This window comes from Myotis davidii, unplaced genomic scaffold (assembly GCF_000327345.1).
Source record: "Myotis davidii unplaced genomic scaffold, ASM32734v1 scaffold944, whole genome shotgun sequence".
Lineage (NCBI taxonomy): Eukaryota > Metazoa > Chordata > Mammalia > Chiroptera > Vespertilionidae > Myotis > Myotis davidii.
The window spans coordinates 1675292-1691665 of record NW_006296283.1 but is presented as its reverse complement, the minus strand read 5'-3'; the positions used below and the strand labels follow the sequence as shown (position 1 = coordinate 1691665).

Here is a 16374-nt window from a genome sequence, read left to right as displayed (position 1 = left end):
ACCCTCCCTCCAGCCAGCTTTCATGGGCAACTGTGGAAGCTGCACCTTCCACTTCAACGTCTGCCCGCGCTTGTTTCTCAGCACCCACTTTCTCAGAGGCAAGATGGAGCAGACCTCTCCTGCTTCTCCCTTTTCTCTCCCCTTTTAGCTAAAATTCGTGTTCTAGACCTTTACTTTTCCTTCCAAGTTGAGAATATTCCCCATTTCCAGCCCCTGGTGTCCTGGGCTCTTCTGCCCTCCGGCTTCTGGTTACTTTGACCCACTGCCACCTGGGGATTAAGCACCATCTCTGACAAGTCAGGCACTGAAGTCATTTGGAAGTGGGAGCAGAGCACTGTGCGGTGCTCCCCGCCTGCTGGCCCCTAACCTGTCCCACAGCCCTCCACAGTATCTACCTCCTGGGCTGGTTCCAGGTCCCTCCAGTCGGTGGGACCTCTCTCCCTCTCAGGCACTTGAGCAAACTCCAAGATACCTCTTCCCCTGGCATCAGCAATTACACCAAGGGCCATTAGGCTCTCAGCAGGACTATTTTTAGATACGCTGTCTGTCACTGAGACACTTTTTCTGTGTGAAAATACCCCTCCCTCCATCTGCAACAGCTGCCCTGTTGACTACACCTCTCTTCCCTAGCCCCAGAGAAAGGGGGCTTGGTCCACTCGGCACCTTGCTCCATTGCCTGAGACCAGGGGGAGCAGGGCAGGCCCTGGCTTGGAGATGTTTGCATTTCTGCACAGCTGTAGTTCCTTAATTAAAAGTGCACTGTTGGTTGATGCTTAGTTATATTTCTTTATTGATTCGTGTACTGCTGTACCTCAGTCTCAGGGACTAGAGGAGCATGCTAGTGAAGGAGGTGGGTGGAACACAAGCAGAAAGCGAAGGGCCCCTCCCAACACCCTCAGAAGCCAGCCTCCCTGCTCCTTGAAGATGGTCCAGGCACAGACCTGGGTAGTCCTCTGTGACCCCCATCTCTCCAAGGGCAGCAGGGGCTGAGAGATCTGCAGGCCAAGGAGCCCATCCCAGCTGTTTCCATGTGAGGGCAAGAGCCTCAGCCTGGGTTTGGTGAGAAGGAGCTGCTGAGCCCCTAGGATTCCCAGTCCTCCTCGTCCTCCTCTCCAGGTGGCTGCTGCGGGGGAGGCAGAGGCGGGATGGAGTCTGACATTCGGGCGAAGGCTCCTCCTGGCCCCTCGCTGGCCTCGGCCCCAGGTCCTTTCCCAGAGATGCCTGGGAGGGAAAAGGTGGAGGGTGAGGGGGCGTTGTTTGGGGAACCAGTTCACCCAGCCCCTAGTCTTAGAAACAGGAAGAAAAAGGCAGAGTGTGTATGACACACCCCAATCCCTGGCCTTGGGAAGCAGTAGTGCTCTGTCCTACCTTTGCGCCTCATGACCAGCTTGTTAAAGAGATCCGACATCAGGTCGCCGCCTTGGCCCGTGGCTCTCACTGCAACAGGAAAACCATGGGTGACAGAGGAGGAAGGGACCAGTGTGAAACCTGTTCCTGGGTGACAACCTCAGGGTTTAGTCATATTTGTCCTCTTTTCCTTCATGACTGACACACCCCAGCCCCCCACAGCCATCATGTTACCACCAGCTCTTGGATCCAGCACCAGGGCACTGATGAGAAAATGGGTAACATTTGAGTAACACTGTCACAGCCACCCTGTGAGACAGGGCATGAATTTGCAGCCCACAGTATGGATGAGGAAACCAGCTCAGAGACGTTAGGCAGTTTGCCTGAGTCACAGTGCAAAGCTCAGAAGCAAAGCGAGGACTCAAGCTCAGGACTGTTGACACCCAGGACACAGTTGCTTTATGCCAGGTGTTATATTGATGCAAGCAAGCATCACAGAAGTAATCTGTGGCCCCAAGGGGCTTGGAAAAGCAGGACTGAGCCATCGGTCCAGGTCCTCTGTCTCTCAAGTATCTCGGGTCCTGACCGTTTCCTCAGACAGCTGGCAGGGTAAATTTTCTCTTGTTTGGCCCCTACCAGCTTAGAGAGGAAAGCAGGCTCCAAACCCCAGCAGGAACCCTCCCCCAGAGGCAAGGATGTTAGGGTGGCCACCCAGGTTTTACAGCAAACACCCTGGGGAATAGAGGGCAGGAGTTTTGACACTTGGGTGGCAAGGAGCACCCTACTGGAATCTGGTGGTGGTTAAAAGGGCGGCCCTTTTCTTAGAGCCCTACTGGAAGGGTGTAGGGTCCCCTCACCTTGCTCCTGCTCCTTCTGTTTCTTCTTTTCCAGCTTGCGCTCCTTGACACTGCGGAGCTTGGCCTTGCCGATGCCCCCAGCCTGGCGGATAGATTCCAGCAGGGTGGCCCGGCCACTGGAGGGGTCCACTACTTCCTTGGGAGCCCCCTGGACTGGAGCTGGGGGTGGGGAAGGAAGGCTGCTCAAGCAGGGCTAAGCTGTGGGACAGCCCTGCCCAGCCCACAATTCTAGAAGCCCTCAGCAGCTGGCTGTGAAGAGGGGCTGTTCCTGAAGAGGAACCCAGCTGGTGAAGCCGGGACTTCGGTGAAGCCTGAGCTCAGGAAGTCCTGGGTCCAGGCACCGGTCCCTCTCCAATCCCCACCCAGCTTAGGCGCCACGTGCAGAGGTGGACCCTGGGAATTCCTCATGTGCTGAGGATCTAAATGTGACACATGCCCGCTGCTGCTCCTACCTGAAGGAGACACACTGCTGTCATCCTTGGCACCTTGACCTGGAGTGGGCACAGTCTGCGGTGGGGGTGGGGGCGGGGGAGCGCTGGCCAGCACCGCTGGAGCTGGGGGAGGTGGGGGTGGGGGTGGTGGTGGCGGAGGTGCTGTTAGGACCCCATCTTCTAGGTCTGAAACAAGTAAGAAATGTGAGGTGGCTGGGGAAGAAAGAGGCCCAATTCCCATTCATGGTTCTCACTCACCTGGCTTGAAAGGCCCAGCCACCTCTGTGTGGAAGGCGGGCAGCTCTGGAATGGTGCCAGGGGCAGAGGGGGCAATGCCAGGGCCCAGATCAGCGCTGTACATGAGGTCATCAGCGATGCCTGGCAGGTCGGGCAGGTAGGACGGCACGTCGATCTCAGGTACTTGGCCCAGGTCAGGTACATAGAAGTAGTTCTCTGGAACCTGCAGAATTAGGTGGGGGTACGTGAGTTGGGGTGCTGCAGGGGTCATGGGCCCTGCAGTTTGACCTTGGGACAGTCAGTGGGGCTCAGGTGGGATAAGGGGCTCCATAGACCCCTTGCCTAGAAAACCCTAGCAGGGCCCCACATCCTCAACCACCTATACCCTCCACCCACTCAAGCACAGTCATCTCTACCTGTTGCTCCAGCTGCTCTCTCTTGCTGATGGACAGAGGGGCATCGAATAGCTTCTCCTCTGTCTCTGCCCCCAGCATCACATGGGTCTTTGTTACAGCACCAGCCAGGGGGTCCAGGAAGACATACTTTTTGTACCTGGAGAGGTGACGTGGAGGTCAGGCGATCTATCATCTGTTCTAGGCCCGTGGCCCCGACCTACCTTTCCTACTTCATTGGGGACCACAGTTAGTTTGTACGGTGGATTCCCAGGCCTTACAAGGCAAAGCAAACTGGTCCTGGCTTGGCAGGCTGCAGAATTTTGCTGCATCTGAGTCTGATGTCCCTGGGGCCCCCACTAAGCCAGCCAGGACTCCCACCACCCCTTTGTGCCGCCCTCTGGCCATACAGGTTCTCAGTGGTGTTGAAGAGCAGCAAGGAGCTGACGGAGTTGATGTTGCTGGGAAGACCCCCGAGCCCCTCCTCAGCCTCATCCTCAGGTTCCAACTTGGTGTTCACACACACAGGGAAGTACTTCAGCTTCTCCTGGGGGTGGGGCAGAAATGTGACGGGGGGATGGTGGTTACTGGGCCAGACCAGTGGCCTCCACCCCATCCCGTCAGAATCCTCTTGGGGGACGAACCCTATGGTGGGCCCTTAGTTCCTCCCCCACATCCAGTACTGCCACTTGCCACTGGTCACGCCCCGCAAGTGTGTGAGCTGGGTGTGCCCATCAGACCTGCAGGGCCCGCTCATCCAGGGGGCGGTGCTTGCTCTGGATCCGGTGGCGGGGGCGTCTCTGCAGGCCAAAATCCTGGGCACCCGTAAAGATGGAGCTGTACTCCTGCAGGTGCTCTGGAGCGGGGTACTTGGCACTGGAGAACACCTGTGGACATGGAGAGTCTGACATCACTTTTTCAGGGGCCCCGAGAACTTCCAGAGAGCCTAGGTTTGGGATGAGGGGATTCTGAGGAGAAGGAAAGCTCGAGTTGTGGCTGGACAGTAACGGTAGGGATGTGGGCAACCTCAGAGGCACAGGGATATGGTAGAGAATGGGATATCTGTGAGGGGCCATCAGCCACAGGGACATATGGGCTACCTTGATGGCCTTCTTGCTGCCTTTGATCTTCTCAATCTTGGCCTGGGCCAAGGAGACCCTCTCCCCAATGGCCTGCAGCTGGCTCCAGCTCAGCTCTACTCGCTGGGAGATCCTGTCATGGAAAAAAATGACAGGTCCAGGAGCTGCTCCTCAAACCCCTGTAGCCTCCTGCATACCTCCTGCTTCTAACAACAAACCTGCAAAAACCCAGGGACTTAAGCAGAGGATCTTAAAAAAAAATGTTATCTGCTTATCAGGGTCAATCTTGGAACTCTCAGGTGACCTCCCAAAGATCATCCAAACTGAAGGATCAGAATGTACTGCATTATGTTTCTTGGAGCTCTGGGTAGGGCTGGGCAATTACCCTGGTGCCTACACATGTCACCTGAAGGGACATTGTTCCTGCCTCCCAGAGTCTTCAGCCTCAGGCTGGGCAAGCAGAGGCAGAATCGTCATGACTGACATGGACACAGTCACCTATTTACAGACAAGGAAACCAGAGTTCAGCAAGACTGAGTGACAAGGCTGGATCTAAATTCAAGTCCTCGGCCTGTTCATGTTTCTTGTGAGTGCATCCCCGTCCTGACCAAGGTTCTCAAGGCTATGGTCTGGCTGCTCATGGGCTTCCTCCCCTTCCTTCCTACCCCAATCAGTTGGCTGCAGCAACACTCGCTGCCCGGGTATTCCCCGAACATGCCAAACTCCTGTTGCGCGGCGTTTGCATCAAATGGAATGCTGTCTCCCAATATCCACACACTGGCTCCTTCACTTCACTGCGCCCCCTCACGAAGCCTTCCTGACCACAGAATCTGAAAAGGCAATGTCACTTCCCAACTCCCACCCATTCTTTCACACAGTGCACTTGACACTGTGTCCCTTGCCTACATGTGCTCCGAAGGACTGAGGACTCTGCTTTGTTCCTGGGTATTCCCAGTGCCTAGGGCAGTGCTGGACCTCTCAGGCCCCTCTGTGGTTCCTGATGACTAACACCCATGTGCCCTAAATGTAAGTGCACAGGAGCCCCACTTTCGCTGTCCCCACGTTACTCAGCAACAGCAAGGGTCTTCTCGCTGCAGCGTTAACCCTGGCTCTCGTGTGCCAGTCTATCCTTCCTCCATAGGCTCCCCCACCTCCCAGAACACCAGTTCCTGCCATGATCACCACGTTCCACATTCAGAGCAGCCACATCTCTGCATTCACCTGGCAGGAGTGAGCACACAAGTGAGGCAGGAGAAATGAGGCAGAGTTGCAATTTGAGTATCTGGGGAAAAGTGGGGAGGATATGGAGGGTGGCAGAGTGGCCTCACTGCCTCTGCGGTGGGGGGCTGCAAGGTTAAGGGACTCTGAGATTTCTCTAAAAGTTGAAAGGAGCAGTCAAGACTGGCCCAGCCTTCGTAAAGCATCCCCACCCACTCTAAAAGGGTCTTGTCCCTCCAAAGAACCCACCTCTCCATCAGACAATACCACAACCCAAGGGTCTCCGTCCTGACAAAGTCTCCCTGATTACGCCTGGCTCCTTGAGTGCCACAGGTGGAGTGGGGTGGAGGCTGGGATACAAGCAGGCACCAAAGCAGCTTAGTTTTTCTTGACAGACTAGTCTGAGTGGGGCAGCAATACAGATAGACGGGCAGTTTCCTTCCAACGAGAACGTAAAACCACCCATCTTTCCAGCATGGGCTCCCTCTTTTCCGCAGGGAGAAAGGTCTTCATCCAATGGGAAGGCATACTTGATCAAGTTGCTTCGTCCAGTTCCTACCTCTGTCACTCTGGCCCTGGGTGCTGAAGCACCTTAGTGGTTATGTAACCACTCCTCTTGGAGTCAGTGTGGAGAGGGAGGGACAGGAAACCCGGAGATAGGCTACTCTGTTCTGCTTCTTCCATTAAGGAGAGAAGGGCCAATTCCTTAAAATTGTAAACATCAAGCTTAACAACAAACCCTGGCAAATATCCAGAATGGATTATTAAATAGAGTGTCTATAAGCACTTAGAAAAGGAAGAGGCAGGTCCGGGGGGCCAGCACTGTTCTAAATTCACAGCATTTCTTACTTAGACAGGGTTGGTTATTAGACTCGTGTATCAGGGGAAAACCTTAAACACAGTGCATCTTGAGTCAGCAAGGATTTCGATGGCTTCTCACAAAATCCTGCAGACAAGATGGAGCTATGGGGGTTGGGGGAGAGTACATTTGAGAAAACAAGGCCAGATGAACAACAGTCTCTGAAGGGCACTGCAGAGAATGGGCCAATTTCGGCTGCACCAAGGTATCTGGCAGGGCCCAGTCCAGCTCAGTCAACACTGGGGATATCAAATGGGGGATGTCAAACGGCGAGGGTCAAAAATGGTCTGCATGGTGGAACCTAGGCTCAAATAATCATTTCAATCCAGAAGGATGCAATGCAAGAAACAAGATGAAATTGACAAGGTGTGAACAGGAAGCCCAGCATTCAGGTTAAAGTCAAGCGCACATACAGAAGGTGGAGGCTGAACAGTAGCTCAGATGAAGAAAGGCCTAAGGTTTTGGTTAACCATAAACTCAGAATGAGTTAAAAGAATGTTAAGCAGCTTAAAAAAGGAAATACAGCCCTGGCTGGTGTTTCTCAGTGGTTAGAGCATCGGCCCGCCCACTGAAGGGTGTGGGTTCAATTCCCAGTCAAGGGCACATACCTGAGGTGCAGATTCAATCCCTGGCCCTGGTTGTGGCACATGTGAGAGGCAACCAATCGATGTGTGTCTCACATCGATGTTTCTCTCTCCCCCCCTCCCTCACTTCTACTCTCTCAAAATCAATGGAAAAAGTATTCTCAGGTGAGGATACATAGCTCCTGGTCTATCTTCTCCCTTTTTAATTTTTCTTTAGAGAAGAGAAATGTTGATTTGTTGTTCCACTCATTTATGCAATGGCCACCGTAAGGGTGGGGGATGGTGGCAAAAGGGCAATTGTTTGCCATTCCTGATCTACAGCTCCTGGCTTGGTGGCAAACTTCAAAGTAGGTCAGTTTCCAAGCTTATCACTGAAGCCTGTACAATGTCCCATAGACATGGGTTAACATCTACTTAGTAGCAGAGTGACCTTGAGCAAGTCACTTAATAGGCCTCTGCTTCAGTTTCTTCAGCTGAAAAGTAGGAGTAGTAGCTTCTATTTATGGAATTATCGTAAAAGTTAAAATGAACAAATGTAAGTCCAGTGTTCCTGTATTAGCTGACATATCCTAAGTACTTGGTTAACATTTGCTCTTACTAAGATGCAGAGAGGGATGAGAGACTCCAGACACTCGGGGGAAGCCAGAAGAGGCAGTGATGGGCGGACAGAGAAGAGTCCCAGCCAGGAAATAAATACTTTGCAAGAGACTACCATGGAGAGCAGAGGGCAGAGCAACAGTAAGTCGCTCCCCGGGCTGGGGTGGGAGGCATCAAGGAGGCACCTAGGGACCACCCTGCTCCTGGTGTGACAGAGGGAGGGGGACAGGTTGGCCAGGGCAGTGCTTGGGCTCCCTGTGCGGAGTCTCCCAACACTGACTCTCCATCCCCCCGTTTATAAAGCCAGGCAGGCCCCTGGCCCCTGCAGTGCTGCCCTGGCTACTCACAATCAGATCAGCTCTTCACAGTCAGATCGCATGCCAGTCCGCAGAGGCAGGCTGCTGAGGGGAAGGAGGCACCCACTCCTCCATAATTGCTGCCTCTCCTCCCTGCCTGCCCTGTCCCCAGGCGCAGCAGACCCTGAACTGGGCTCTTGCCTTCACCTTTATCTTCTCTGCTCACAGGGATAATTTACAGGGATAATTAAGAATGATCTGCTAATTATGCAGGCAGCTGATTGAGTGCTTTCTAACCTGGAGAGTCACCAGGTGCCAATCAGTAGAGAGAAACTGGCACTGGGGGGGGGGGGGGGGGGGTGCATTAAGAAGTAGAAAGACAGAAAAGGAAAAGGCTTTGCAGAGAAAATGGATCCTTGCCCAGGAGGAAGGGGCTGCAGCTTGGCTGACAGGAATGGCAAGTGATAGCACCCCAACTTCCACATGCAGAATCTGCCCAGCTCCTCTTCCCCATGCCACTGCAGCACCCTCTGCTTCGTCACCTAAATCTTGTGAAGAAGGTGACATCTCTGGGCAGATATTTTTGGCCTGGCTTCCCCCAGGTGAAAAGAGCAGAGAAGCCAGGGACTGGGCTGGAAGGAGAGGCTCCAGGAGAGCCTGTAAGGTACTTGTCATTCTCTCCAGTCTCTGCACAGCTCCCACTGCGGCAAAGCAGGAGAAAGAACACCAGCTCGGAATGCTAATTTGCCATGAGCTCACCTACCTGCAGAACGGCACCCAGGTTCCACTGGGCCAAGGGGCCAGGCCTGGGCCTGAGTGGGGAGGAGAGATAGAAAGTGTCTCTTTTCTGCAAGGTTTACAAGCAGGAGGAGCATGTTTAAGGGGGGAAATTTCTAAGCTGGGGTCACATCCCACCATAAAAGCCCATTAGAAATGAAAAGCCCCCTTGCCTGTTGATGGCTACAGGAAGGGATAGGGCAGAAGAGAGAGGTTAGGTCTAGGCACTCCCCACCCCTGTCCCAGTCATCCCAGACTCCTCCCTTTCCCTCATCCTCATTCCCATTTTGTCATCATTGTTCCCTTTGAAATGTCTCTTATCCATCCCTCCCTGTCGGCAACTCCCCTGGACTGCAGCCTTATCCCTTCCATGCCCCGACCACACAACAGTCCCAGAATCCACTCTCGCCTCTTCTTGTCCAATCTGTGACCACTGCTTGACGAACCTTCCCAAAACTCTTCTGTCCCCATCACTTCTCTGCTCAAGCACCTATCCAGGCTCCCTAAAACTCCTGGATCAAGCTCAAAGTCCTGCCTTGTTCAGAGAAGCCCCCGTGGGCCCTGACTCACTTATCCCAACTTTTCACTCACACAACCTCTTCCCTCCCACTCCACTGCATAGAGCACGCCCACACTGCAGAAAAGAAGCGGGCTGCAAACTCTCAAGGGCACGAGATCAGAAGGGGAAGTGAGACCCATAGACGCAGGGCAAGTTGAGTTCACACCCTGTTCTGTTCTGACTGTATGAGACAGGCAGCAATGTCTGTACTCTGGGAGCCAGGACACACCACCTTCTGGCCTCTCAGCCTTTGGCACACATTTCCAGACCCTATCAGATGGCCTGCAGGCTCACATTCCCAGTCCTGCCCAAGCACACCCTGTCTTTCCTGTGGCCTAGTTCAGGCCCCTTTCCTTCAGGAGGCCTTTCCTGACCACATGTAGTAGGCATGTGATTCTCCTCGCTACCATCTTCTGTTTCTTGTTCAAGTAACAGCCTCTGTTTACATGGCAAAACCCTTCACTCCCACAGACTCAGTCCATGGACTTCAGGGGGGCTAAACCCAGGGATTAGACAGGGGTGGGCAAACTTTTTGACTCAAGGGCCACAATGGGTTCTTAAACTGGACCGGAGGGCGGGAACAAAAGCATGGATGGAGTGTTTGTGTGAATTAATATAAATTCAAAGTAAACATCATTACATAAAAGGGTACGGTCTTTTTTTTTTTTTTCAGTTTTTTTCATTTCAAACGGGCCGTAGTTTGCCCACGGCTGGCTTAGGATAATGGTAATACATGTGACAGGTGTGAGCCAGTCGGTGTGTCATCCCCTCTCTCCCCAGCATTCGGCTCTGGCATAGACAAGAGAACCAAGCTGTGCCAATGGGCGAGTGGGACTTCTGAGGAAATGCTGGACTGGAACTAGAACCTGGGAGCTCTGACCCTACTGGGGTGACCTTGCCACCAGAAGAGCAAGGCCTGTCTGGGAATGGGGCCAACCCAGAGGCAGACAGCGGGGATGGAGTGAAAGCAATTCCAAGTCCTAATAACAGCATCACACCCTTCGGCTCCAAACCTTGCTCTACTGATGGGTTACTTTTCACCTAAACTACTTTAGGAAGTTCTAATTGATAAATATGCCATCACTTCTTATTTATTTCTCTCTTCTCTAGATCCCGGGAGGCCCACTGTTTATGCTATGTAATTAAGAAACAACCAAGACCTACTGCTCTCCAATTCCAAAATACAAGATCCTTGAGAAGAGGAACCATGACATACACATCTTCGGTATCCCTCAAGATCCAGCAATGGGGTAACCTGAAACCTGGTTTTGAGGGCTCCTCAGAGACATTGGAGGGCCCATACCCACTCTCAACCAACTCACCATCCCTGCCCTGGAGATCATCCCACTAAATTGTCTACAGGAGCCAAATACCAGGAAGGGAAATTAACATATGCTAAAAATCCAATGCCCTCTTTAGAGAAAGGCAAGCATCCTGTCACAATTCCAGTGAGGAACACAAATATTCAATCACTGGGCATGGGGCAGCCATAATCTCCGACTGTCAGCTCTTAAAGGCCTGTGTCCTCTTGCTTATGTGTTCTTTGAAAATATTTAACACAAAAATAAGCACAAAAGGGGCACCAAACACTTTCTATAACTATTGATAGCAGCTTAATAGAGGACCACCATAGGCGGCAAATGAGCAGAGATGATATTAAGAGTGAGCACTGATTGCATACTTACTATATTCCAAGCCCTGTCATTTGTTTACAAGTTTTAATTAATTTAATCTTTACAATAATCCTATTTGTAAGATACCATTATTATCATCACATTATAGATGAGAACATCGAGGCTTAGGGAAGTTAAATAACTCTCCCAAAGTTACAGAGCAAGCAAATGGGGAAGCCAGCTGGAGCCCAGGCAGCCTGCTCCAGAGTCAACCTCCTGAACCACTTGGGCATCGTCCCCTGGTTACATTTATATTCTGGACAGGCTCGGGCAGGCGGGCACATCAGTTGGAAGGCAGCATGCAGAAGAGTCCAGTGGATCTGGTGTTTATACCAAATCCAACTGAAGACAATGACTCCATTCTCTGTTCCCACTGGGGAGGACTTTAGGAAGAGGTGGACTCACAACTGATGGAGGAGGAAGAAGTCACCTGGTGATGCAGAAGGGGATTCCTGGACTGGAGTGCAAGCAGGGTGAGGGATGACTTGAACCATGAGATCAACCTGAGTCAGGCAGTCAAATACTTTACACTGGGTGCAATAAAGGGTTCCTATGTGAGGCATAATGTGAGCACCCAGGAAGATCTAACTAAGCCCATCTCAGGTTGCTTATGGCCAGAGAAAGACAGGACAAAACCTGGGACCTTTGCAAGGAAATAGCAAACACCAGATACTCATGTTAAATAAACATTGAGTGAAAAATCGTAATAGCTTAAGGATTGTGCTAGATTAGCACTGGAATAAACAAAAAGCTGCCACTCACCAACTCAAAATCGCCAAACACCTCTAAGGCTCTGCCTCTTCACCAGCTTCATGAGGCGACCCCCCACCCCCTTGCCCCAGCCACACTGGCTTCCATTCAAGTCCTTCCCACCTCAGGGCTTTAGCTCATGTACTTCTTTCTTTCTGAAACATTCTTCTTCCCAACCTACCCATTCACAATAACTCCCACTCACTCTTCAGATTTTACCATGCATCTTCTTCCCTTCATAGGCCTCCTCTTACTCCCCCAAGCCAAGTCAGGCCTCCCATTAATAACTCTCAAGGTAACCTCCTTCCCAACACAGAAAGACAGTAAGAACTCCAGTGTCTGGAGCCACAATACCTGGGTGTGACCCCTGGCTCTAACACTTGGGCAAGTCTCTTAGTCATTCTGTGCCTCAGTTTCCTCATCTATAAAATGGAGGTAACAACAGTAGCTCATAAAGTTGTTGTGAGGGTTAAATGAATTAATGCACTTTGGATCAATGATGGTACATGGTTAATGCTATATAAATATTACAAAGTTATTTAAAAATAGATCTTATTGCATTCGACAAAATCCAACACCCATTTTTGATAAAAACTTTCAGCAGAGTGGGAATAGAGGGAGCATATCTCAACATGCTAAAGGCCATATATGACAAACCTACAGACAACAGTATACTTAATGGGCAAAAACTAAAAGCATTTCCCCTAAGAACAGGAACAAGACAGGGATGTCCGCTTTCACCACTCATATTCAAACATAGTACTAGAAGTCCTAGCCACAGCGATCAGACAAGAAGAAGAAATAAGAAGCATCCAAATTGGAAATAAGGAAGTGAAACTCTCATTATTCACAGATGACATGATATTGTGTATAGAAAACCCTAAAGACTCTACCAAAAACTACTAGATTTAATAAATGAATTTGGCAATGTAGCAGGTTACAAAATCAATACCCAAATATCAATGGCTTTTTTATACACCAGTAATGAATGCTCAGAAAGAGAAACTAAGCAAATAATCCCACTTATCACTGGAACAAAAAAATTAAGATACTTAGGAATAAACCTAACCAAGGAGGCAAAAGACCTGTACTCAGAAAACTACAGGACGTTGAAAATAAAAGATATAAGATATAAACAAGTGGAAGCATATACCGTGTTCATGGGTTGGTGGAATTCACATCATTAAAATGTCTATAGTACCCAAGGCAACCTACAGATTCAATGCAATCCCTATTAAAATACCAATGGCATATTTCACAGAGCTAGAACAAACTCTCCAAAAATTTATGTGGCATCAAAAAAGACCCCGAATAGCTGCAGCAATTTTGAGAAAGAAAAACAAAGGTGGAGGAATCACAGTAACAGATTTCAAGTTTACTACAAAGCCACTGTAATCAAAACAGCCTGGTACTAGCACAAGAACAGGCATGTAGGTCAATGAAACAACAGAGAACCCAGAAATCGACCCAAGCAATTATGTTCAATTAATATTTGACAAAGGAGGCAAGAGCATGCAGTGGAGTCAAGAGAGTCTCTTTTAATAAATGATGTTGGGAAAATTGGACAGATACATGCAAAAAAGAAAGAAAGAAAGAAACTAGACCACCAACTTAACACCATACAAAAGAATAAACTCAAAATGGATAAAAGACTTAAATGTAAGATGTGAAACCATAAAAATCTTAGAAGAAACCATAGGCAGCATAATCTCAGAAATCTCTAGTAGCAATATGTTTACAGCTACATCTCCTAAGGCAAAGGAAAGAAGGAAAAAATAAACAAATAGGACTACATCAAAATAAAAAGCTTTGGCACAGCAAAAGAAACCATCAACAAAACGAAAACAGAGCCCACTGTATGGGAGAACACATTTGGCAATGATACATCTGATAAAAAGTTAATATACAAAATATATGAGGAACTCCTATAACTTAACAGAAGGAAGACAAACAATCCAATTAAAAGCATGGAACAGAGTGTGGAATTTCAGAGGGAAGTTGGGGGATGGGAGGGGGGAGAGGTAATCAACCAAAGACCTTATATGCATATATGCATAATTCATGGATTCTGACAATAGGGTGCTGAAGGCCTGGGGTGGAGGGGAGTGTGGGCTGGAGGGGATCAAAAAGGGGGGAAAAGGGATATATGTAATACTTTCAACAATAAAGAATTATCTATAATAATAAAAGCAATATGCAAACAACCAAACAGTAGAATCAGAAAGAATGTATGCACCCCTATGTTCATACCAAGCACAATTTAAAATGGCTAATACTTGGAAACAGCCCAAGTGCCCATCAGTAGCTGACTGGATAAAAAAAAGCTGTGGTACATTTATATCGTGGAATACTATGCAGCAGTAAAAAAAGAAGAATCTCTACTCATTGAGACAGCATGGAGGGACCTGGAGAGTACCATGCTAAGTGAGATAAGTCAGTCAGAGAAAGACAAATATCACATGATCTCACTCATATGTGGAATCTAATTAATAAAATAAACTGATGAATGGAGTGGATCCAGAGACATGGAAGCATGGAACAGAGTGTGGAATTTCAGAGGGAAGTTGGGGGATGGGAGGGGGTTTAGGGGGGAGAGGTAATCAACCAAAGACCTTATATGCATATATGCATAATTCATGGATTCTGACAATAGGGTGCTGAAGGCCTGGGGTGGAGGGGAGTGTGGGCTGGAGGGGATCAAAAAGGGGGGAAAAGGGATATATGTAATACTTTCAACAATAAAGAATTATCTATAATAATAAAAGCAATATGCAAACAACCAAACAGTAGAATAACCGTCCGGACGACCACGCTATGACACACACTGGCGCTATGGTAGTGCAATGCGATTGGTGGGGGCACCGCCATCGCCCCACAATTGCCCTGCAGAGACAGGCCCAGGCCACCCTCTGTGGGGTGATCGATGACGGGGTGGGGGGGTTCCATGATTGATCGCCCTGCAGAGGGAGGCCCAGGCCACCCAGCTGGCGGTACTGCGGGGGGTGGGTGAGGCCTCCCTCTGTGGGGTGATCAATCTGGGGGCCCCGCAATCGATTGCCTCACAGAGGGAGGCGCAGGCCACCAGCCAGCAACGCTGTGGTGGGTGTGCGGAGCCAGCCAGCAATCACCCTGCATAGGGAAGCCTAGGCCAGCCAAGCGATTGAACCCCACACCTGTCACCCAGAGGGAGGCGGGTGATCGATGACGGGGTGGGGGGGTTCCATGATTGATCGCCCTGCAGAGGGAGGCCCAGGCCACCCAGCTGGCGGTACTGCGGGGGGTGGGTGAGGCCTCCCTCTGTGGGGTGATCAATCTGGGGGCCCCGCAATCGATTGCCTCACAGAGGGAGGCGCAGGCCACCAGCCAGCAACGCTGTGGTGGGTGTGCGGAGCCAGCCAGCAATCACCCTGCATAGGGAAGCCTAGGCCAGCCAAGCGATTGAACCCCACACCTGTCACCCGCAGAGGGAGGCGACTGGTGGCAGGGGGGCAGGGGGGGTGGGGCAGCGCTGCACAGATGGCAAGCAGTGGCAGCGGCAGGGGTAGGGCGTGGGGCCAGCTGCCAGCAATCAGGGGAAGGAAAGCCCCGATAGGCCCTGACCTCTGGCTAGGCCTAGGGACCCTACCAGAGGGGTCCCGGATTGCCAGAGGGCACAGGCCAGGTTGAGGGACACCCCCGCCCCATGCACAAATTTCATGCACCGGGCCTCTAGTAAAAAAATAAAAATAGATCTTATTACAATTGTAATTTAAAAACTAACACATAATTGATTAATTACAGTCTATCTTTCCTGCCAGAGCATATCCTCTAGTTGGCCAGGGATGCTGCATTATTCACCACTGTGACTAAGGAGAGTAGCAGTGCCTTGCACACAAGAAGTATTGAATATGTATTTACTAACTGCAGGAATAAGTGAAGGAATAGGGCCCCCAGTGGGAGGAAGAGGATGAGTTAGGAGAGCAGTGTCACCACCAGGGCCTGTGGGGCCACAGGGAACCCAGGGGGCTAAGTGGAACATTAGTAGCTCTTATGAGCACTTAGGAGAACAAGCTTCTAAGCTGGGCCCCTTGGGCACAGGGAAGCCAGCTGGGTGCCCCTAGGGCCAAGAATCACCAGAAGGGCTACATCGAGAGGGTGCCTTGAGAATGACTGCACAGGGTAGGGAGAAGCCCCTGATCAGGTGAGGATGGGTGGCAGCACCCACCTGCTAAAGATGTCTCCGGAGATCTTCTGTAAGTACTGCAGGGCATCTGCTACCTGCTGGATGGCCTCTTCCCGCCGCAGGTCTGGCTGGATGAGGGGCACTGTGTAGGTCTGCCCTGCCAACGAGTGCTGGGTCCTCATGGGAGTCATGATGCCTGTGGGTGGGAACCAGAGCATCAGGGCCGCCACACACTCACCCACCCCCACCTACCACAGGGCAAGGTACAGAGAGAAGACAGCACAGCCCCACCCCACAAGTTCAGCCTGTACAGGTGGGGAGTTGGGGACAGCATTTGGTAGGAAGCCAGGAACCCCACAGGAGCTGGTCTTCTGTGCTTACTGAGTGAATGAAGAAGGGAAATTGGTAGGGACAACAGAGGCTGATGAAACGGGTTCTGAGAAAGTGCAACACTGACCCCATAAGGTGCTAGGGACCCTGCTAGACGCCCTCATTTTACGTTATGTCATTCCAACCCCCTCAGCCTGGAAAACAAGAAACCCTTGTGGCAGAGTGA

The 16374-nt window shown here is 50.8% G+C and overlaps 1 protein-coding gene across 1 annotated transcript in view; it reads right to left on the bottom strand.

The window, feature by feature from the left end:
- Positions 1 to 766: 766 nt before the first annotated feature.
- The window catches only part of LOC102755014 (WAS protein family homolog 1), a 19653-nt gene continuing 4045 nt past the window's right edge, over positions 767 to 16374 (bottom strand). Inside the window, exons 2-11 of the mRNA XM_006771315.2 lie at positions 15861 to 16014; positions 4365 to 4476; positions 4005 to 4151; positions 3675 to 3811; positions 3289 to 3424; positions 2894 to 3095; positions 2657 to 2821; positions 2205 to 2363; positions 1369 to 1437; positions 767 to 1221 (exon numbers count right to left, since the gene is read on the bottom strand). Of these exons, the coding sequence (XP_006771378.1) occupies positions 1082 to 1221; positions 1369 to 1437; positions 2205 to 2363; positions 2657 to 2821; positions 2894 to 3095; positions 3289 to 3424; positions 3675 to 3811; positions 4005 to 4151; positions 4365 to 4476; positions 15861 to 16009 (1416 nt within the window). The 5' untranslated portion in view covers positions 16010 to 16014 and the 3' untranslated portion in view covers positions 767 to 1081. The remainder of the gene's footprint in view (positions 1222 to 1368; positions 1438 to 2204; positions 2364 to 2656; positions 2822 to 2893; positions 3096 to 3288; positions 3425 to 3674; positions 3812 to 4004; positions 4152 to 4364; positions 4477 to 15860; positions 16015 to 16374) is intronic.